The following is a 24,935-nucleotide window of genomic DNA, read 5'->3' on the forward strand; positions in this document are numbered from 1 at the left end:
CGTGGATGTGCAGAACACGCTTATATCTAAAACACATATTGCCCCCCCCCCCCCCAAAAAAACAAAACAACCAAACAAACAAGCGTTCCTGTCAGTCATTAGTAGGACCCGGTGAGTGAGGGGTTTCCACTACGTTAATTAGACTGGTCTACGTTACCATTTTCTTAACAATATGCAGTGAAATATAAAACAAGGCCAGCGTTGATTATTTATTGTGAAAAGATGTAGTTGATGTAACAAGACGTAGCTGTAAATAGTTCCCACACTTGAAACTACTTCATGAATTCTAGCCAAATCAACACACCGGTTGTCTAAACTATTATTGTGGTCAATGTTCACATGGAACTCAGTCTTTTCACAAGAAAACGCTAGTTAAGTCCATTCCGGACTCAGTCAACAAAGGTGGTTCTTTAACGGTCCTATAGCTTTATAATGATGGGTAATATTTGAGTGATAAATTTATGTCATATCAGTCGCTAAACGAAATCTTCTCACTTCAGGTATTCAATCCGACATGTGAAGGTATTTCCTGCTTTACGAAAAGCTACACGTGCATATTCTCTAGTCCAGCAGCAAAAGGTGCGAAAACGAGGCTTTGTAAATATGGCGAGGAAAAAGGAATGTTTGTTACGTTTACTAAGGTATTAATTTGCTAGCAGTTGACCCTCAAAACGTTTCTATAATTGAAATTTTACAAGGCGAGAAATTTCTGTTGGTGAGACGAAAGGAATAGAGCTGACCCGCCGTTTGGCCCCGCATATAACAAGTAAACGTCATAAGCACGTGGGGGATAGTCGAGAACGCAGCGCTGACCGGAAGATCGCCGTTAAACTAACCAGAGAAATTTTTTGTAGACTTAGGACGACCTCAGCCCTTTGTTTTTACTACAAATGTCAATTTTAGTCTAAATCTTTACTTTTCCTCACATCCTAGTTTATCCTAGTGAAATAACGTGGCAAATTTAACAAGTCGAAAATTCATTCTTTCCGTGGAAAAGGTGTCAAGATGGTGAGCGTCGGTGTTAGCGGAATTAACACCCTCAGTTTTCTGGACACTAGTGTGTTGATTATATTCGAGACTAAATTCTATGGTTGAAATAAAACAGTGAAATTTCTCTACCAACTTCCACTTTCTCTTTACTAATTATATAATCACATTTCAGTCAGCTTTTACAATTTAAAACAATTAGTGGGAAAGAGTGAAAAGGGTGTTTCCCCCCTTCTTTGGAGCTGTAAGATATCATAGAGCAACCTACAACTGGATAAGCTTATTGGGCCTCTCTAAGGTATTTATGAGAGAGAGAGAGAGAGAGAGAGAGATTTGATATATAGTTACATATATACTTATTATGTAAGTCTATATGATGTTTTGACCGTTAAAAGTTTACCTCCATTCGACATAAACTAGGTCATTTCGGGACTAAAATGGCTCAATTTATTTCATTTATTCGCTTGCGCGTAGGGATTTTGGGCTGTGGGAGGACCCGGAGGAAACCCACGAGGTTGGACAGGCGATCGACCCTACTACATGTCACGTACCGGCGGGGAATTAAAATTATGCCACTTGACTCAATAACAGACCCTGTGATCTAACACACACGCGTTAAACCATTCGGCCACCCAATCGCCCTATTTATAATAGAAATGAAATGCAACGGGGTTTAACTTTCTGACCCGGATACAATGAAGACAGGCATATACTCCAATCCATGCAGTGTGCAATGAGGGTTAGTTTGCTCGGCCAGCAGCGCTTACGGCCTTATTTCTAATTCCAACTGTTAAGGATTCGTGAACTCCAACAGAGGACCTTTTCTTTCTTGTCCCAACCGAATGACTAGACTCTTGTTTCTGGCTAGGCTCTCCATCATGCACGTCTGAGTGGTAATAAATGGAAATATATATGACCCTACAGAGTTGTTGTATTATATGTTTCGATTGATTCTCCTTAATACAATCATTAGAGTATCTCTGAATATGATATAGACACTGAGTCCAGGGTCAGAAGCATAAATCTTACATTCAATCTCCTTTTCATATAGGGCACACTGCTACACTGTTGAAAAAGGGGGGGGGGGCGTACTTCCGGCTTTCCTTGGCTGGCATGTTCATGTCTGCTTTGTGGTATTTGAGATCGAAAGAGATCACGGGTTTACTGTCCACTCAGCATAAACTAGGTCCTTATTTTCTGCTAATTAAGGCGGTGATTAAATAGGATTGTGTTATAACCTTTAAAGGGGCTTGGGTGGTCGATTGGTCTAACGCGTGTGGTTTAGATCACAAGCTCTGTCGATGAGTTAATTGGCGTGGTTTTTATACTAAGCGTGACGTCTACGTAACAAGGAGTAGGTCTCCTGTCCAACCGCCTGGGTTTCCTCCAACTGCTAAAGACCCTTACGCGCAAGAGAGTTATTGAAAGAATAATGCACCAGATGTTAGTCCCAAAATGACCAAGTCTCTTTCCCGTATAAGCCCCCCCCCCCTCTCTCTCTCATATCAATAATGATGTGTATGATTTTAGAACTATTTGTATTCTGATACCACAGGTGGCCTTTTCGCAAAAATAGCACCAAACACTTGAAGACGTCAGAACCAATAAACTCGTCATTTTAAACTCTCAGGCGTGGATTTTCTTTGATCAGAAGTGTAATCTGAATCAATTGAAACTTCCGGAAATGGTGTGTAAAGGATTGAGAGAAGATTTTGTTATGTTTTCATTGGCTTGTTTAGTCAACAATTGAACACACAGTTCACCAGATGGTCTTATTATTATTGACAAAAATAACGAGGCTGTTCCGAGTGGACAGAACAAATCCTGAACTGCAGTTGTGCAATTTCTCTCCCTTCCTTTGACTATTTGTTGTTTGTTTTTGGGTTTGTTTTTTTTATTGTGGGCCTACATAAAAGGATACAACCCGTGAGTTGGTCTTTATGGAACTCGACTCACAGACACAGATGGTGAAACGAGGCGGCATTAAGTTTGTGACTGGACACAAGGTTGTGAGTGTGTCGTTCCTGTACAAGCCCTTAATAATCGGGGAAGTTAGCCTAACTTTTGATATCATCAACGCCTAAACAGTTACGTGTCTTTAAAAGCACATTTTGGGGTTAGACAGCTTATAATTATAAGGAAATGAAATGAAACGGGGTTTAACGTCCTACTTTTCTGCACCAACTGAAGGCGTAGGCCTATTATTATTATTTAATATTAATTTCAGTATCTGATTTCTTCACGAATATCGGTAAATGGTCAGATAAGCAATTTTTGAAGAAATAAAAGTTTCCGGCTGTTATATTTTATGACAATATAGATCTATTAGCAGCCTATGATTAAATTCTGAACCGAACTAGTGTTTGCACTGGGCACACAACAGATCGTCAATAACTTTAGGCCTATCACCTCCATGTGTTCCGATAGAAACGCCCTTTTCAAATCTGACATTTAAAGTTTCAATTTAAATTCTTTGCATAAACTTTTTACCGTGTTGACATAACGCTTTCCGTGACGTGGCTTTTGATTGGTTGGCGAAGTTTACCGAGTCTGACGTGACGTGACTTGATGGGATGCCGATTTAAAGGGAGATCACGATTCGTTGTTGCTAGGTAAACGAAGTAACGTAAAACAGTTACCAACCGTGTTAAGACAAACACGTGTTATTGGCATAAAGCACCGTTGATAAGATAACTGTTTTGTTTGTGTGTTTGTTCGAGTAAAGAAACTAAAGAGTCGGGGGCTAACGAAACGGAGAGCTCATTGAGCACCCGTATTTACTAACCGTCACTTTTCACCAATAACCCCTCCCCTGACATTGACAGGGGCACATAACCCAAATTAAACTCATCACTTAAAAGTAATCCTGTCTTAGCAGCAATTTGTTAAATTACCTCCCAGAAACGGCCTGTATAAACATATAAAAAACAACTTATGTATTTTGTAGCTCGGTTTGAGTCAGGTAAGTGAACTCGCTGGTATTTTTAGGGTTAACTACAAGCCCATGGAACACACCAGGTGTTCAATTTCAATAGTTGTTAATTACAAGAATTAAGCGCTAAAGTAACAAGAAAATCCTTTTCCATTTTCTCCAAATTCTTCACAAAAGTCGCGCACTTGATTTTTTTTGTACGGAGATCTTTTGAAATATTTCAAAAACTTTTGGATAAATGTTGATGTACAGATGAATAGGCCTATAGGCCTACATGCAATGGAATCGGAAGATATTGTTTACAGCACTTGGTGAAATGAAATAGGGTTTAACGTCCTACTGTTCTGCTCCTAAACTGGGCTAATGAAGACGGAGCACTTGGTGAACCGGTATAGTAACTATAATGTAGCCTACTACTGAAAACCAAATGTAACCTACAGAAAACCAATCAGATTGGGATTGACCTCTCATTTAAATCCATAGGCCTAGTCTTTTGGATGGGACGATATACCGAGGTCCTTATAGGCCTTACGTTGGTGCGCATGTAAAAGCACCCTTGACGTTTGCTGTCCGGGCAAAATTTCCCTCATAGCACATCGTACAGCGTTTTCATCATCCCGGTTGAGGCAGAAAAGTAGGACTACTTTAAATCCTATTGCATTAATTATCCGTTTTCGTTCAGATATTTAAGTCGGGTGAACGGGATTCAGTACCTTGGCGTGCAGGGGGTGGACACACTCGGCAAACCTCGGCAGATTCCGGTACTCTACAGTTAGATTCGTAGAATCGGCCGAGGTTTGCCGAATGGGGGTGGACAGGGTGACGGCTCCGGGCATCCATTGCAGGATTGAAATTAAAAGTGTTTTTGAAATTTGAAATTGACGCTGTTAATTTCGCTGTACAGACGGCCCTATTTCAGCAGAGCACTGATTGTGTGCTGAACACCCGGATCGCAGATTTCAAATGCGTTTTAATACTTGAAGATGTGCATTAAGAAACATTAGATAACATTACCCCTTAAAAAATACACTAGTAGCTGTTTTTCCATAAGTAGCCTATGTGTTTTTGTTTTTACTCTATCCTATTACCCCTCTATAAGTACAACTTTACTGTACCCGGAAGTGAAGAGTTATCTCGCCCGGGGATAATGAAGACGAGCGTACAGTGTCATATGAGGGAAGTTTTGACCGGACAGCCCACCCTTATTTCGAATTTCAAATGTCAAGTGTTTGTTTACGTGCATGTCAATTTGTACACTGCACCTCGGACCCCCAAGTTAGTGAGTCAGTGCCTTATTCACTGGGCCACCGTGGCACTATTTCAGAATGCCAAGTTTAAAAATTACACTAAAAACTAAATATAAAAGACATTACAGTTTATACATGGATTTTTATTAAATGCATGTACTTATAATGATTATGATATTGCATAGAACAGGTGAATGAATACTATTATGAAAATAATATACATGCATGTGTTTAAACAAAAAATACAATAGTATTATAATAAATAAATTATATACAAAAATAATCATTTTTTCTTTTTAGTGCTTGCACGTGAAGTTACTAGAATAAATATACATTTATGTCAAAAAATTACTATACAATAACCGGAAGTGTAAAACTTTCCTATATTTTTTTCTTCTTTTCTACCATTTTCTCGTTTTTAAGCACTGGCATAATTTTGTAGCACTTTCACCGCATTAGGACAAAATAATTATTTGCAAAAATCGAGTAACCGTAAACACGGGTATTATTTTCTTGGCCTTACATGTTTAATTTTACCTATGGGATATCACTAATATCACACATTGAATACCGGGTTTCCAACTTCAAGCTACAAGGCACATATCAACAGATAGAAAATAATGTGTAATTGCCATTTAGCGACCTATATTTTTTTCCTTCTTTTCTACAATTTTCTCTATTTTAAGTAATGGCATATAATATTATAGCACTTCTACTGCATTAAAGGTTTAATTTTATCACCAATACTACACATTAAATATCGAGTTCCAACGTCCATCTTTAAAGGGTAGGTCAACAGATAGGGAATAATGATTAACCACCTTTAAGCATAAGCAGCTCCTCATTACGCAGAATCCTCGGATGGAAGCAGATGTTAGACTCCACTTAAATTATTTTACCGGAAAAGCGCGAAAACAGGCTACTGTCCAAAAGACAGATGGAATTGATACTAGGGTGCCCCCTAAAGCACCAGTAATTATGTAATGTCACAATATACATACATTATAAAACAAATGAACCTATAGACAATGAACAGTATCGGAAATATAGTAAACAAAAAAAAAATGAAACACGTGTTTGGGATGTGGACTTGAATTGTCTTATCACAAAATCATATTAGGCTTACTACTGAGAAAATCAGCTCAATATTGGCCACTCAATCTACACTATCAGTAAGAAGCGCTCTACATCTTGCCAATGTAGGATTCATACTGATGTGTCCAAATGTCTTGGTGTTGAACTTGGTTCTTGCACTCTAAAGAGAAAAGATAAAAACAAATGTTTTAGTTTTAACTAGATTTAACATAACGCTTGAGGATACTGACTGTTTGAAGTTGATACTGGTACACCTCGATGCAAGTCAAACGTACCCCCAATTTTAATAATAAACATGCCGGTCCGTTATAAATTTTTCGACGTGGTTTCCCCTTGTCAATGGTGCAGTACGCGTGCCTGACTATGAACAGTGTACGGTGAATACGTTGTCGTGCACATGAAAGAAACCTTGACAGTTGGAATTTGAAATAAAAGTAAAGCGTAGCGCCGCTGTCCGGCGAAATTTCCCTCATGACACACTGCATGTCTATGTCCGTCTTCATTAGCACAGAGGCGCAGGACGTTAAACCCAATTTCATTTGTATCCAAGAAAAGTAAATATAATCTAGATCGGCATATGGATCAAAGTGCAGTTTCAAGTCGTATGCTCCTTTTGGTATGTAGGTTCTATGACGTTTCTAAATAGTAACCTTGGTTCCAAATATAAATCCAGATACCTATTACCTGAAAAGTGGAATGCTCTGCTCTACATATGGCCATAGCAAATAGTTTTACACAGATCTTGAGGTTCTCTTCGGTGTATTTCGTGTAATAGGTTAAACTGGGTGCCCATATTGGCCCGTTATGAAAGAGGAAACGGGCCAGATATAAGGAACTAGCAGCAATTTTACTGGCCGAGTAAGGTACAAAACTGGTGTTGGTTAAACATAGATCTATCATATATAGACATACATTCTCTACCTGAAATTCAACAACACAGTCGATTATAAATGGGCAGGTCGATTTACCCAATATGAATTAAATACTACCTCATTATTGTGACAACTAACATAATACGTCAATTATATGAAAAAATTGAGTTAATTGTTGAAAACATGCAATAATATGTACGACACCGGTAATTGTCAATGTCTCGCTGTTCCAATTATCTCCCTTTTCGTTCGTTCGTTTCTGGAGTTTTACGTCCACTTCCACCTAAGGTGATATCGTAGACAATTATCTCCCTTGATCAGCCAATACATGTACTTACAGATATTAAACCATACGCTCAAGTATCAATACATTTTTGCAAAATAATGGGCCAATATAACAAAAAATGACATAAAAGAACAATTATTTGGATAACAATGTGTGCGGAAAATAAGTTATTATTCATTGTTTAGCCTTTCCATTTATCACTGACATTATAAATAGATTTCAAATGTTTACACTTTTTATTGGAATTAACTTATTGATATTGAAGTAATCGAAGACTTCTGTCGATTTTGGATAATAATAAGCTAGTGTGTGGCTGTAGCTTGTAGTATTTGGTTAGAATTGGGAGATATTTAGTAATATTTGGCTAGTCTTTCAGGCACCTGCCTGAGCAACCGGGTACTGACACTCTACATGAAAAATTAATTCAATTCTTTTTTATAATTCAACGACTGATAATTTCTCACAAAAATGAGGTAGTATGTGGTTCTATCTGGTAGTATTTAATTAGTATTGGGTGGTATTGGGGGAAATCGCCCTGTCGTCGATATAGACATTATGCACCATCGTGCATTAGGTTTGAGACAATCTAATTATATACATCTTCGCGTGACACAGGCGTTTTGGAAAGGATCCGTAGTTTCTGGCAGTGCTAAAGGGTTAACCGAAAGATATGAGACCTTTTTGCTGTGAGCAGGTCTGGACCTGTAATAGACGTCTTGTTTGACTTAGTGATAGTGAAACTATATCAATTTTATCCCAAAAGTAAGCAAAATAATCAACTTCATTTGGAATTTGGATACCTGTTGAGGATATCAAATAGATCTAGAATAACCTATGGGAACAGGCGTGAGCCCCTGCCACACTGGGGTTACATACACATTCCTCCTCTCAACCAGCTTTAATATCTTAATCACCCCGAGAACTAAAGGAAAAGTATGCTTTCTATTACAAAGTTTTACCATATCTTCGTGTTTATCTATCTGAAGATATCTGTCGAGGAATACTATTGGTCCAGGTATGTTCAAATCAAACCTTAGTCGGTTTAAGATCTCCCTCTCCGATTCAAGAACTTCATTTGGACGGTAAGCGCCGTCTGTCAATGAACACAGCGATGTTATCTGAAACAAAAAGATTCCACAAAACAGAATGCGAGGTTCAAACAGTGTCTTAAGCCACGAACATTTGTTAGGAGCAGTGGTTAGTGATCGAGTACCCCCCATTGCAGCACGATGAATTGGGCAAGGGGGTAGTAGCGAATTAGGTCTCCTAAAATCGCCTCGGACATCCTTCTTCTACATAATTGGGCCATTATTCATTAAATGTTCTCGAGCAGTATTTTTTATCCAGTAGTGAGTCCCATATTTTTCCAATAGTCCCAGACAACCAAGCAATCATAGACCAAATGCCCATAAGGCCAGTCCAATCCTGGAACCGGAAGATCAAGCTCGGCACTGGTCTTATTGGTTAAATCGATTCTTATTAACTAAGGATAGACACACAATACGTGTTAAATGTTACCAACCTCTGGTGGGAATCTTTCTATAACCTTAGAAGCTATAAGTATACAGGCTACTCCTAGTAGTTGTAATTTAGGTAGTGGAATTAGATTTAGTGTCAGGTATCGATCCACCATAAAAACACACATATGTAACGATTCTGAGGACAAACCTTCGAACGTCTGGAAAACAAACGACAATCCATAAAGCCAAGTCTGGTCATAGGGCACCCATAAAAGTGCAAATATAAAATTATCACACAACGTATATACATAAATATATAAAAAAATGTTGGCTATGGGAACGTTCAAGGTAATTGAAATGAAATTGGTTTTAACATCCCACTTTACTGCACCAACAAGACAGGCGTACGCCATGCAATGTGCTAGAGGAGCGTTTGCCCAGGCTACCTACTCTTATTTTGAATTCCAACTTCAAAGGTTCTTTGTCAATGTCAAAGCCATAAAATGAAATGGGGTTTAATGTTCTACTTCTCTGCACCGACAGGGCTAATGAAGGCGGTGGAAAGTTTGCCACTGGTAAGTAAGAATGAGCATTAAGTTTGCAAACCTAAAGTCGAGAAAATTTCTATTGAGTAAAGGAGCATATGTATATTGTCAGGCTGTTGTATGCAGGTCGGGACTGGTTATTATTCTAGCGGACCTGCATGTTTATCTTAGCACATAACCTTGCCCGCTTTACACAATGTGGACCAGGACAGCGCCGGATTTAGATGCAGTGAGGCCATAGGTTATTCTATACGGCCCCTCCCAATCCCTGACGACTAAATAAGAGGAAGATGAAAGTCGAGGACGGTGACCGGTGATTAAAGGCCAATGACATTGTCAAAAATAGTAGGCCTTTTCACCATGGCTGGAGGCATAGTAGATCTCGAGGCCCTAGGCTTGAATTCGGCACTGGATCAAGGAAATCTAGTGTACGGAGAATTCGTAGATCATGTTCATTGCCCTCGTCTTTGCATTTAATTAGATATATATCTTTTTACCTGTACTTGGCCGAGCCAATCAATTAATATCCCCCTCATTTTAGGAGTTATCTCCCCTCTGGATATATAATCATCAGAACGAGGTAAACATGTGTCTTTGGCCTGAAAATGGATCAATACTTTCAAAAATAGACAACTTTCAAAGAGGGTTATACAACTTTGCAGAATAACACACCGTTAGAAATATAATGACGGTTCCACTATAATCTTCTGAATTTTAAGGTCAACGGCTTAAATGTTTGCCTGAAGCCTTCCTTATATATATCTAACTTTCGGTTTTACAATTTCTGTCAGTATAACAGAATGTTTTAACCAATCGTCTGTCAGAGTGGAATATACATTCTCTACATTGTATTACATACTTTAAAAAGTTATTTTAAGGATACAGTTAATTTCGTTTCTGCACACGCCTGGACATAATTAAGGCACCCCATTCTGCACACATAGATCTCTGCCCTAAATGGTCGCCATATTCAAAAATGAGTAGGCTATATTGTTCTGTAACGCGTTACTACTCCGTTTCACACAAAGACTAAATATTTTTTATCAATTTTATTAAATATTAGCAGAATTAATACTCAACAATATTTTCGAAGTATGCTTAAGTGTTTTTGACTAAGATCGTCGATTTAGGACTGAATGTCGGTCACCGACATTAGACACGTTATCACACAACGTATATATGATAATATTTGTCTGACAATATCTATGACAGTGTCCAGGCTTGTTTATGCAATAAAACTATAAACCTGGGATAAATGGACACAATGAAGTTACGTTATCAATTGAATCCAGTAGAGGGAGAAGGAAGCGAAGGCCTACCTGAAGATAATTCATGATATCTTGTGCATACTCGGAAGAATATAGGTGACAGACACGGTTATCTATATCTTCAACGCCAGGAGGAACTCTTTTCATGTGATTTCGTATAGTCATAGTTGGATTCTGTACATGGGTATCCATTGGCTCATCTGTAAATTAAATATAATGGTTTGAATAGTAAGTGGTGTGGTTTCCACTTGTGAGAGGTGCAGGATGGACGACCTGGCAAGGAACCGGTTCTAGTCCTTCGGATGGAAATAAAAACAGAGTGCTATAAGGGCATTTTTCCCAGATAGCGGTGCCACGACCTACTCTTATATCGAATTCCAAATGCCAAGGGATCTGTTACGTGCATGCCAATGTGTACACTGGACCTCGGGTTTTCTTCCCATCCGAGCTAGTCTACATTGCCCCTTGCCAGAACCTTTGTCCCGCACCACTGGCAATGAGGAACCACGCCGCGTCGATTGTATCCAAGTACCTTTACAGATGTAAACATGGTAACATTATATAAAACCGGTCTTGTCTATGATATTTAAAAAAAAAGAACCACAGACGACATATTCATCATTACACAATACGACAATATTAGTCATACTGCATTTTGACATAGGTGCGCCCAGTGGTGAACACGGAATATTTGGTTGAGTGTTAATGATGATTAATGGTACATATCTGGACTTGAATACAACATTCAATTTCATCAGCTACACCATATCAACCAACAAAATGCTCCAATTTACACATTTCATAGAAACAGAATACTAAGTTAATCTGCTATACTGTTATTCGGAGCGGAGGGATGGGGTGGGCCATAACTGGATTCGTCACTGGGTGCACCAACTCCCGCCTTAACCCACTAAATCAAGCGGTGTTGCAGATGCATATCGTTGGCCCGGTTGGTGAGTTAAATACGCTTTCATTTCATTTCCATAGCTTTAGCGCGCCTTTAGGAATAGGATAAATTTAATATTACCATTTCCATGTCGTTAGTCTGACGTTAGGAATAGTATAAATTTAATATCATATCGTTAGTCTGACGTTAGGAATAGTATAAACTAAAAATTACCATTTCCATATCGTTAGTCTGACGTTAGGAATAGTATAAATTTAATATTACCATTTCCATATCGCCAATCTGACGTTAGGAATAGTATAAATTTAATCTTACCATCTCCATATTGTTAGTTGGATGTTAGGTATATAGTATAAATTTAATATTACCGTTTGGAACAACTTTTTGTGGCGTAGGGATAAATGGGAGAGTTGATCGTTTTTCGTCTTTCTCCTTTTCCCCTTGCTTCCGACATTTTCTGCGAGCTCGGGCGGCTTTGTTATGACACGCATTACCTGTAACCAAAGGAAACAAAATATTGTCCATTAAAAGATTTAATCAATTCACGAAACATATACTTAAATTAAATGTCCATTAGACCACAGTGGCACATTTTGCTTTTAACATCAATATTGTCCATTAGACGATAAAATTGGACAAATTATTTTCGTTTTAACCAAATTGTGTTAAGATTTCTTAAATTTCAATAAAAGGATATGAGGGTTTAACGTCCTACTTTTCTGCTCTGACTGGGATAATCAAGACGGGCATATCCATACAGAGAGGTATGCTGAAAATTTTGCCCAAACAGCGGCGCTAAGGCCTACTATTATTGCGAATTCCAACTGCCAAAGGTACACGGGACCTCGGTTTTTCGTCCCATCCAAGCGACTAGACATGTTCCTTGCTATGCACCTCCGTCCTGCACCTCTGAAACAACACTAGAAAATCGTTGTCGGTCAACACCGGGATCGAAATACAGCGCCTTAGGCACTGAGCCACCATAGCTTCCGCTTAAATTTAAGGAATTGAATAAAGGCCATGGAATGAAAAAAAAAAAAAACCCACGAAAGAGCTTCCAAAATAGCTAATATAATTATTCATGGTAAGTATCGAAACAAGATGGGACAAACTTACTTGGAATTTGTTCGCCATCTTTTAGTCCATTATTAAGTGACGTTGTCTGATTAATGCCGATTTTTTCACGAAGCACTGTCTTCTTAACGTTATAATATCCAAATTTTTTATTTTCAGCCACCTGCAGAATTCGACGCTGAATAAAAATAAAGACGAATTGGCAACAATTTAAATGTTAGAAAAAAACAGAAAGGTAGGAAAATGAATGAAATGGGGTTAAACGCCCTACTGATCTGCTCCGACTGGGCTAAAGAAGTCGGGCACACGTCACACAGTGTGCTACGAGGGATATTTTGCCCAGACAGTAGCGCTACGGCCTACTCTTATATTGAATTCCAACTGTCATGGGTTATTTACATGCACGCAAATATGTACACGGGACCTCGGTTGCTGGTATCATCCGAACTACTATGCGTTGTTCCTTGCCAGACCCTCAGTCCTGCACCACTGACAAGGGGTAACCACGCCGGAAAATTCCGATGAACTTTCTTGGCCAACACAGAAATCCGAACATGGGATCTCCAGGTTAGCGAGCCAACGTCTTACTCACCGAGCCAAAGTAGCTCCACAGAAAGGTAGAAGAAAACAGAATCAACACTTATTAAAAAAAACTTAGATTATGGTGTCTGTGGAACTACAGGTGTGTGGAATGAATAAATGAATGGATGCAATTTGGTATAACGTTCTACATTTTTTTACTTGGTGTGAATTTAATCATTTTTGTCCGCGCAAAATTTCCCTCATAGCAGACTGTATGGCGTATAGGCCAACACTGGTTTAGCCCGGTCGGTGCAGAAAGTCGGACGTTAAACCAGATTTCATTCATTCGTTCGTTCAGTATAATAAATAAGCTGCAGTTCATTGTTGTCGGCATTGCGCCATTTTGTCACATTTCAATTATCCATAATTTTGTCAATTTCATATATTATGTAAATTTTGGATTATTATGATGTTTAGTCATAACAATAACATACACTTTTGCTTGTCGGTCAATTTTTGCAATATTTTGGCGGTTCTTGTCGGGTCACTGTTTGCTATACTTTGGGCGGTTCTTGTCGGTGATTGTGTTATCTATTTAAAAATAGAGTAATACGCCGACCGCTGCTTTCAGGTTTAAGAATAAAATTTATTTATTATATACATGTAAGGGCCGCTATAACGCCATGTGTATGAGTCTGGCTCACTAACCAGGAAGTACCGAGTTCGAACCTGGTGTCAACGATGCGGGAAGGAAGACTTGTGAAGGGCAGAGCGTCTAGCCGTTCTGATATTGTCGGTCATTATAGTAGAACCCTAAATAACGTATCTCGTACATGTATATTGGTTACCTTTTTCTCAGAAGCCATTGGTTCACAGCTTGGGCCGTCATCATAGTTGTAGTTTTCAGAAGATCTCTTCAGATGTTTCTGTGTGTGCTGATCACCATGGATAAGTTCATGGCCTAAGCTCTTGGCACGCGCTTTTTTGAATGCATTGAAACCAGGATGAGGTGCATTTTCATCATTACATTCAAACATTCCTGAAAAAAAAAGATTAAACAATCTTGGGTTATTTCAGGATCTAACGGTATAATAACACATTCAGTGGCGAACGCAGGACATTTTGACATTTGGTTACCGGGGGTTGTATGTAACACCACACATCACCAGCCCAACCAACTCAAAGCCCAAATTTACTCGTTTCATAGATCGTTCATGGGTCCTAACTTCCGCTTCCACCCAGGGTGTTATAGCAGAGAGGTTCGTCTAGGGAAGGTTGGAGGTAAGAAGAGACGATTATGAAATTTTACCTTCTCCATTTCCAAATTCAAGTCGCAATCGTTCCCATTGAGATACATTGTTCAACGCAGGCAGCAGTTAGAGACCATTCTAGTTTATATACTGATGTCCAAAAGAAAGTATACACACTAAAAGTATGACTAAGTTTTGTTTAGATTAAAAACATTTGATAAAGCATTACTGAGTTTGTCTCTTGCGTCCAAACTCTACATTTCTAAGCAAAATAAAAATGTGAAACAAATTGACATTCTACCCAAATACCGTATACCATGGAAAAACGACTTTGGTTGATGCAGCACAAATGCACAGTGTATACTTTATTTTGGACATTAGTATAGATAAATGAGAACAGGCAGTATCAATAATTCTCATCGACATAGTAATTGAATTGTACGTTTGATCTATAAAAAACCCCAAAAAAACTACTGCTTCATGAATTTAAACGCGAATATTTGGAGTTAGACGATAGTTGTGCCACTACATTGGCCTCTGTAAGTTTAATTGGTCATAATAGTGTAACATTATCTTATTTTTAAGATGGTACATGCATTAATAAAAATATTGAGTTTGCCATTTGGAACTAAAGGCATCCAATCGTAGCTAAAAACAAGCACATCAGTATATCTCAACGTTTTTAGCTCCGTTCTCGTAGCTAGGTGGCTAGCTGTTTGCTTCGATTCAACCACATTGATGAATTTTAAATCCGAACTTTGATGTAAATGGGATAAAAACCAAAAAAAATAAATAAGTGCCTACCTACATACCATACACCGAAAGGCTTTTGCAATTTGTGTTCCCAATTGACCCTACTGTCAAAGTGGTAGGTAATAGAGTGTGATATTTAATGTCTGGAACACTAGCAAACCCACACCACAACACAGCCACCTGATGTCAGAGATTATCGAGGGCATTGTTTACGTTTGTTTAAACTTTTTGCATTGGAATAATGGCCATCAAAATAAACAAACATAGTATAAAACTTACCGTGCAAACTAAATGTAGACGGGTTATTGATTACGGAACAGGGGACAGACTGAAGAAAGAAATCGGAAACTCATTGACAACCAATAGTGTTTATGACTGATATCGACCTCTCTTGTCATCAATGCACGTGCACAGAAGGTGAGTGAGTATAGTCAACACTAAAGTCTGTTCACAACGTAGAAAGGTAACTAAGATGGAAACCTGAATTATGGAGGTTACCGAAGTTTGTAATACTTAAATTTAATATAATTAAACTTTTACATTTCAAGATTCTAAGTCGGAATTTTATGCAAAAATATAAACCTGACTCTTTTTAGTTTCCGTACATTGAAACTAATGATTTAGATATAAAATGACTAAATCTCTGATGGGTTTCAAACTTAACACGTAAAACATTTTTCGGTCAATTTGTCTCTTTTGTGCAAAAGATAGAAATGAAACGAAATCGTTTATGGCAAGGTGTGAGGACTTTTGAGTGGTGTTTTTCACCACAAGAGTACCACAACAAAAACAAAACTTTTAGTCTGTGGTAGGTTTTACCATAAGAGTACCACAAGATATTGGACTTTCTAAAATATCTCACCGCACAGCCTGTATCTCGCTGTGTGCTACTATATTCCACAATATTGTGGACTTGAATAGATTTGATAACTATTTTGAGTTCGTGGTGTTTTTTTACCACTAAAGTTCTACAAGTACAAGATAATGGACAGCAACTTAACGAATTCGCCGGAAACCACGGGGTTGGTTCTTCACGTAGTCAAACTTAAAAGGGTATAATTTATCGAGAAACAAGTTTGTATTTTGTCTTTGAAACCAACACCTAAAGCAGGACTCTACAAAAGACCACGACTGTATAATAAATACAAAGAGCAAAACGATATGCTCGTTGATTTCTAATCCAAGCGAGGTAACCCACTTTAAGTGACAGAATTATCGGATAAAAAAAATGAATTGAGTTTAACATCCTACTGTTCTGCAGCAACTGGACAAATGGAAACTCGCATACGCCATACAGTGTGCTATGAGTAAAATTTTGCCCGGACAGCGACACCACGATTTACTTTTATTTCTGATTCCAACTGTCTAGGGACCTCGATTTTCCGTCCCATCCGAACGACCAGACACTGTTCCTTGTCAGGCCCTCCGTCTTGCACCACGCCGGAAAATAGAGTAGGCCTAAGTGTTCATTTATAGCCCCTTTTCATTTTGTGAAAGTGTAATATGTTCGATAGAAAGGCAAAGAAAGGGGTTGATTAGAGGAGAAGACGCCGGAATATAGAGTAATCTTCATTAGCCCATTTTCATTTTGTAAAAGTGTAATTTGTACGATAGGAAGGCAAAGAAAGGGGCAGTATTCGAGGAGAACCCACTACTGTGCCCCCCAACCCTCCCTAATTTCAAGTTCATGAATTACAATACAACATATCGGATTCTTCAAATGGAATTTATTTCCATTCCCAGTACTTATCATAATGAATCACTATATTGCAGATTTTTTGCTAGAAAAGTTGTCAGTGCGTATTGCAAATGGCCCTTTTGGTTTTCCTAAAACTAAAGGGCATAATCCCTCGCCCCGCCCCGACCGCATCGTTAGTGCTTGTAACGAAAAGTGGCCTAGTATCGGAATTTACAACAAGGTGTCAGAATTATCTCCCTTTATTTATAGATATTTCTGAAAAGATGAAAGGGAGGACTTGGAGGAAAAGAAAGAAAAAAATATTAACTACAGCATGCCATAGCAAGACTTTCGGTCACCAGGACGAAAAAGGTTTAGGGCAGTGGATGCGACAGTGTGGAATGAAAAAAACTAATTTAAAATTTTGGGATTTTCCTTGTAAGATTCAACGTCGGTTTTCTACTTTTACTTTATCTATCTCATGAATGTTATAATTGTTAGTTACTTGACAGAGAGAGAGAGAAATGGGGTTTAACGTCCACTCGACACAAACTAGGTCATTTCGGGACTAACGTATGGTTTAATTTTATTTACATAATTCGCTTGCGCGTAGGGGTCTTTAGCAGTGGGAGGAAACCGGAGGACCCGGAGAAAACCCACGAGGTTGGACAGGCGACCCTACTCCTTGTCACGTACAACCGGGGATAGTTACTTGACATGCGGTTCGTTATTGTGCAAGGAGCATTATGTCGCATTTAGGAGACGTACATTACTACATGTGGGCCATTGTTTACTACATCTAGATCAGATTTGGACAGACCCTATGTTCGAGTTCCCAGTTTGCTCTGCCAAGCTTTAATTTGTCCAGATAATCTGTTTCTCTTGCCCTTGGGTATGATTATGGTACCTCATATTTTAGGGGTACCAGCCGCAATGGCTCACTTAGGAATGCACTGGGCCTCTATGCAGGAGGTCAAGAAAATTCCTCTGGAGTTTTCAGTCTGGTTTGACTTTGAGTGGTGCAAGAGGGGTTACCTATGAAAGACCCACATATTTCGGGTTAACGTTATGGAATGCCCCTGTATGGTTTGTTCAATGGATATTGGAACCTGTATTCTTGCAAAGAACCCAATGTTGAATTTACAAAATCTGTTTTTCAGCGACTGGTAGAGGATTGATGGCTACACAAAAGATAAACTCTGGTGATATTATTATTTCTGTTCCTCATCATTTACTGATAACCATAGATACAGTTTTAACTAGTGAAATTGGACCAGCCTTAAAACAGTAGGTTATCAATCCCTAAGAGATGTTATTAATGATATGGGAGCAGCAAAGGCTCAGGGAGTAAGGCACTGCCACTGGCTGTGGATTTGGAGATCCCGTAGCTGTGGTTGTTAGCTGAGAAAGTTCATCAGGTTTTTGCCGTATGGTTTCCCCTTGTCAGTGGTGCAGGATGAAGGAACAGTGTCTAAACATTCTTGTTGGCATGCATGTCAAAGAAATCTTAACAATTGGAAATCGAAAATAAGACTTGGCTGTACCACACCCATAGCACACTAGACCTATATGACGTATGCCCGTCTTTATTAGCCCAGTCAGTGCAGAAAAGTAGGACGTTAAACACCATTTCATTTCATTTTATAGAATCTGATTCTGACCACCATTTTCTGTAACAATATACCTTACCTGTATTTACCTGGATGTTCACTGCAAAGATTTTAAAGCCCAGCCTATGTTATGTTGCTTAAAGATGCATTATGTAGTATTTATATAAAGAGCTGTCCATTCCTGCTGCAATAATTCAAACAATTACATAGATAATAAAAAATGAATATATTGAAAATGTCATTCAAATTACATTGTTCTGAGCAAAGTTTTGACTGTTGGAACTGGAAGCTTAGCTTAGATTGTTTATTATTGTAACAACAGTACTGGACAAATAAGACTCGATTATCCATTTTATTGTAGGCGTTCTATTCATATTTCAATCTCTTCCATCTGATGTTCTGGAGAGTAGATATGTACTTGTCATGTTAAAAAATGTCTAAATGATAGTTTATATAACATTTGAAGCCAAAATAAGACCTGCCTTACATAATGCATTTTTAAAAATACCTTACTTAAAAACTCTTTTCAGATCTAAGCCAAAACTGTCCCTGCAAGAGTCTTTGGCATTGTTCATATTGCTGGAGAAAGGCAAGGGAAATAACTCTTCATGGAAAACCTACATTAATACCATTCCAAAAGATTTTACGACACCAGGATATTTTATAGCAGACTACAACAACGATGTGCTTGATAGATTGAAAAACTCTGTTCAAATACACATCACAAAATTAAGAAAAGCCTACAAACAATGTCAAACGTTTTGTGAAAAATATTTATCTGATAACTTGATCAATTTAACATTTGAGTCTTTTCGATGGGCTTGGTATGCTGTTAATTCAAGATCTGTTTATTATAAGGCAGAGTGTTGCTTTCTAGAAGAAGAGGATAATAATATGGCTCTCGCACCATTTTTAGATTTACTAAATCATTCCACAGATGCAAAGGTATATAATATGTTAACAAAACACAATTTTTATGGAAACAATCTCTGGTTATTTTATAACTAGGTTTCTCAATGCCACAGTGGCTCACTTTGTAGGGTGCTAGCTTGCAATCCTGGAGATCCCAGGATCCATTCCGTTGTTGGACTAGAAAGTTCCTCAGGATTTTCTGCTGTGGTTTCTCTTTGTCTGTGATGTAGGACGAAGGCTGTGTCTAGTTGTTTGGATTGTATGAAAAAAAACGAGGTTCTGTGTACACATTGGCGTGCACGTAAAAGAACCATTGACGGTTGGAATTCGAAATAAGAGTAGGTAGTAGTACAGTTGCGCGTCAAAATTTTTCCCGTTGGATACTGCTTGGCATATGCCCATCTTGATTAGCCAGAATGGAGCAGAAAAGTAGGATGTTAAATCTCATTTCATTTAATTTCCAAAACATGGTAAAAGTGGCAATGTTTTACGTCTTTGAAAATATCACAGGCAAAATGATTTGATCAGGTGGCCAAATGGATTAAGGCATGTTTTTGAGACCACACTGTAGGGTCACCTGGGTTTTCTCCAGGTCCCTTGGTTTCAACCCACTGCTTATAGACCCAGTTTGTGTCGAGTGGACATTAAACCTCATCTCCCTCTTTCTCTGTGATGTGACGTATGTGGCAGGAGGAATAGCTTATTGATTTTAAAAAAGAGAAGATATTAAGCTCATACTTTTATGTTGTCTGTATTTATTTTTTCAGACAGATGCCGGGTTTAATGTGGTTAATAATTGTTATGAAATAAGAACATGGAATAATTATAAAAAATATGATCAAGTTTTTATATCTTATGGACCACATGATAATCATAAACTATTTTTAGAATATGGATTTATTTTACCGAATAATCCTCACACTGTGCTTGAATTTTCACCAGGTAAGTAGTGTATGTGACCAGTGATAGCAAAATATGTTGGATGTCTTTTTGAAATAAACCAAAAATATCTTTTAATGATATAACATGAAAGGTAAAATTTAGATTTGACAAATAAAGCTGACTAAATCTTTTTAATATTTTTAGTCTATGAAACATTTTTGTTTATATATCATAAACAATGACTTGCGACTTCCAACTGTCACATATGAAAAAAACCCAAAAAAAACTTTTTGCTCTGGGCCAGGCTTTTCGTTTCAGTTATGTTTGCCAGTCCGGACTGACTAGCAGTGAAATTGACCAACTGAAGAGCTTACCTTTCAGTCAATTCATAAAATTAGAATCTCAAAGAATTTAACTGAAAAACACAATATAATTAATTTATTATATTTTTGTGTAAAAAACACAAATATATGTATTAAAAATTGAAATAGTGCTCAAAATTGTCTTGCTAATTATAAGAGGTGAACAAAGTGGGACAAATGTTGCGGATCCGGGACGACAGAGATAATGGCAGAGATATTTGAAGGTCATGTGGGTAATTTTGACTTTGGCTTGAACTTCACTGGTAGATAGTTTGGCAGGAAATGTGAGATCATTGATACATTATAATATTAGTGACTATTTGTCTTTAAAAAGCATTGGCTGGGACTCGTACTTTGATTAAAGTTTGAAACATATATTTTTTCAATAAATCCATATTTATATCTAGCTCAGAATACACCAAATAACAAATCAAATAAGTTTTTCAAAATTTTCTGGGGGCTTCATGCCGCACATGTTTTTTTTTCTTAATTCTGCCCCCCTTAAGTGGACATTAAGCCATGTCTCTCTCTCCCTCTCCCATTCTCAAACTCACTCTGTACAGGAAGAACAAAACTGTATTCTGTTTAATTTTATGAAACTATTATTTAATTGTAGATCAAATTCTAGAGGTAGCCAGTAATAATGGTGTTCATCATTTACATCATAAATGGACAATATTAAAAGAAAATAATCTTTTAAAGTAAGTCAGAATAAAAAATATACTTGTAAGTTATACAGTAAATTAATCTGTAATAATAAGATATGTATTTAAAAGAGCTAAATCGCTAATACTTGGGGCATAGAAATTGATCCAAATGGGTCGCAATGCATATAATAATGTAATCTGATTGTATATGAACTGATTTACATTCAATTGTTTCCGTTTTGACGCTAATTTCAAATCAGTTAGGTCCAGCAATATACGGCATGAGTCTCAACCAAATATAAATTTCTAGCGTCTGGTTATTCCAGTCTATTGCGCATGCTCTCCAGATAAGTTATGGCGTCGTCGTATGACATGAGTTGTGGAATATGTCTAGCCTCGTTCTTTCTGGTCACTTGTTAAAAATTACGTTGAAACGCCCTATCGTACACGATTCATGTACCTATGGTAAAATGTTTATTTTGTCTTAAATATTGGATATCAGAAGCCTACCTTTTCCCGGTAAGATAACAACATCAATGTTGATTTGTACTGACAAAAAATTCATGTTTTCAACATGTAAGACTTTGGATGATATTGAGTTAGAGACTTAGCTACTTTAATTAATCTTTATAATAAATTTTGTATTTAAATTAATTCATGGTATAAAAAAAAAGTTTACAGTATTCTTTTAAATGACAAAGGTGGGGTTGGATGGTTGAATGACCTAAGTCGTGCAATTTAGATCATTAGGTCTGTCATTGGTTTCAATTCCAACTTGTAAATGACAAGAAGGTTGGCTGCCCAACCTCGTGGGTTTTATGGGTTCTATCCTACTACTAAGGACACCTACGTGAAAATGAATTATTGAAATGAAATTGTACCATATGTTAGTCTTAAAATTATCTAGTTTGTGTCGAGTTGGTGTTAAATACATTTTTCTTCCTCTCTCTACCACTTTGATCTATCTTTTTGACATTTTAGGGGTTTATCATGTAGTAGAGATGGAATGACATGGAAAATGGAACTTGTTTTTAAAATACTTGTTATGAACTGGCAGCAGTTGTAAGTACCATATTTTTGAAGTTTTTTAAAGAAAATTTATGGTAGTGAGGCACCCTTCTTGTTTGTTTTCAAGGCGAATGAATCATTCTAGAATCATAGCTCTGATTAAAATAGTTGTGTTTATTTAATACAGTAAACGTCGCATAAGTCGGATTCGCATAAGTTGGATCTTTGCTCAACTTTGATAAAATCGTTTGGGCCCTTTGATTCTGCACATTTTTCTTATTAAATTTCTGTGCGTAAGTCAGATTTCCTAAGTTGAATCTTTGCTCAACTCGGATCAAAATGTTCGGTCCATTTGATCTAATTCCGGCCTTTTTCCTTCGCCTAATTCAGATCGGCAGTATGTTCAAAATTTGACTAAGTCAGTTTCAGCTCGATGGTCTAAAACACAGTTAGCTATTCCATGCACAGAGCCCCAAAATACTTTCCCCTTTCATTTCGACTCAAATCGGCCTATTTGACGCGACGCAATAATAGAATTTTCCCACAAAATTCGCTGTCTGTTGTACGAGACCCTTTCAGGGAAAATTTAGGACATTTTTCAAAGATGGCGACCAAACGGAAGTTATCTACTCGGAGAAACAAACAAAAACTTGAAATGTGCGTTTGAAACAATTATTATCCGGCTCTTGTAGTTTATTTCTAATCAAGCTAAGATTGAATTTTGGTCTTCAGCTAACTCTTCGCTGAATTCGGATAGATCCGACTTATGCTCAGTTTACTGTATGTTCAATTACTAAAATGTTACTTAAAGATGCATTATGCAAGAGCTGAATCGGCATACTGGAGTCTTTTTTATAGCTACAAATGTTATATAAATTATTTTTTTTAGAAATTTATTCACATGAAAAGCTCGTAATGAACTATCTAGACCAAATTGAATGGATTAGACTATCCATGCCATATAATCAGTTAAAATTAAACTCAATGTCACTCAGTAAAATGACTGACAATCAAGACTTTGTTCATGGCAATGATCATATTTGACAGTCGACTATTTTTTTTTTTTTTTCTTTCTCAAAACCATTAACTTTGCTTAGAATAAAGTAATTTAACTGAAATTTTGTCCAACAACGGCACTACAGCCTGCACATTTTAAAATGCATTAATATTTTTTAAATTTCAGACAAGATTGGAAGAAGATTATGTTAGGTTTAATTATTAGCAGAGAAATTGATGATAAAGCTCAAAGTTTGGCTCTGATTCTGTTCAAATCAGAACTCAAAAATTCTCAGCTACAATTACAGGTTCATAAATCTTTATACTTATATGTACTAGTATATAACATGTATATATATCATTTTTAAATTTGTAATCAAAACAATATAACCATTAAATGGGGGTTGTTTTTCTGGGTTTAAAAGGTAAAAAATATATAAATAAATTCATTGACAAAACCACACAACAAAGAAGCCAAAAAAACATAAATCTCAGAATTGAATATTTTTTTAAAAATTTTTTTTAGATTTTTACTTATTTCCACCCGTGCTTTCCCTTAAAAGGTGGAAAATATACTCATTAACAAAAACTAATTCATGAAGGGAGAGAGATCTTGGGTTTAAGGTCCACATACATGTAGGGTACATTTTTATTTGTATTGGTCTTTAGCAGTGGTAGGATCCGAAGTACCCAGAGAAAACCCACAAGGTTAGGCAGACGACCCTACTCCTTGTTAGTATCGAAAGCACATCACATGACTGAATGGTTTTAGATCATTGAATCAAATGGGTAATTTCAATCCCACCTCCCTCTCCCACACCATTGCAATATTATTTATATGCTAAATATTTATTTTGTATTTTCAGAATTTAAAGAAATCTTGTAATTATCTTGAAGAAGTCTGTGAAAAACTATTAAAAGAAGATCTATTAATATTGCAAAATTCTATCAAATGTATTGTCTAAAAATAGATCATGTAATTATTTTTATATTTATTTGTAATGGAATATGGGTTTTTTTATCTGTGGGATTTATGAAATATATAATATAATACATTTATAGGAAAGTGATCATGAGTATCTAGAAAATTTCAGTCATGTTATTGATGATGACCCCTTTGTCCACTTGTAGATACCTACGCTGCTGTGGCTATACCGCTGTAAGTGTTCACAGACTCATCAACTGATTTTATGTGTCCATTATTTTAGTGAACATGTATATTACGACCAAATCAATGAATAGAGACTATTTTCCTGAGCAATAGGAGTCGGTCTGTTTACTGTAATACAGTGTCAACAAACATCAACCAGATTTGAATGGTACATCCCACAACTGCGCAAAAATGTGCAGTCATTACGGTTGTGATAGGTGATATCCTAAAACGTTACGATGGTAAATTAAAGGTATGTTGCCAGGCAACGAAACATACGCCCACAGCAGCTAAATCGTCTGAGCGGTCGACATGGGTTGTCACATATTTATTCCTTTGTAGGTAATTTGGGGCCTTTACAAGACAGTAGTTCCATACAGATCAGATTATAATTTGAGGGTTCACAAGGTTCTACAAACTGAAACAAGGGTCTCAACTCTGGAAGTAATCTACAGAAATTTTCGTTTTACTAATTTAAATAATGCATATAAA

The 24,935-nt window shown here is 37.2% G+C and overlaps 2 protein-coding genes across 2 annotated transcripts; one reads left to right on the forward strand and one right to left on the reverse strand.

Annotated features, from left to right (window-relative positions):
• Positions 1–5,368: 5,368 nt before the first annotated feature.
• LOC126809821 (G2/mitotic-specific cyclin-B) lies at positions 5,369–15,621 on the reverse strand. The gene is made up of 10 exons (XM_050534610.2): positions 15,478–15,621; positions 14,044–14,234; positions 12,716–12,851; positions 11,968–12,093; positions 10,744–10,892; positions 9,922–10,023; positions 8,942–9,097; positions 8,379–8,537; positions 6,946–7,182; positions 5,369–6,421 (listed from the first exon to the last, which is right to left on the reverse strand). Exons 2-10 carry the CDS (start codon positions 14,230–14,232, stop codon positions 6,323–6,325), a joined length of 1,353 nt encoding a protein of 450 aa, XP_050390567.1. The 5' UTR covers positions 14,233–14,234; positions 15,478–15,621; the 3' UTR covers positions 5,369–6,322.
• A 25-nt stretch (positions 15,622–15,646) lies between these two features.
• On the forward strand, positions 15,647–24,284 carry LOC126809820 (SET domain-containing protein 4). The gene is made up of 9 exons (XM_056098644.1): positions 15,647–15,661; positions 17,147–17,314; positions 18,037–18,163; positions 19,017–19,431; positions 20,166–20,340; positions 21,259–21,343; positions 22,271–22,351; positions 23,481–23,601; positions 24,160–24,284. The coding sequence occupies exons 2-9, from the start codon at positions 17,161–17,163 to the stop codon at positions 24,256–24,258; spliced, it is 1,257 nt and encodes a 418-aa protein (XP_055954619.1). The 5' UTR covers positions 15,647–15,661; positions 17,147–17,160; the 3' UTR covers positions 24,259–24,284.
• The last annotated feature ends 651 nt before the right edge of the window (positions 24,285–24,935 follow it).

Source organism: Patella vulgata, chromosome 2 (genome assembly GCF_932274485.2).
Source record: "Patella vulgata chromosome 2, xgPatVulg1.2, whole genome shotgun sequence".
Classification (NCBI taxonomy): domain Eukaryota; kingdom Metazoa; phylum Mollusca; class Gastropoda; family Patellidae; genus Patella; species Patella vulgata.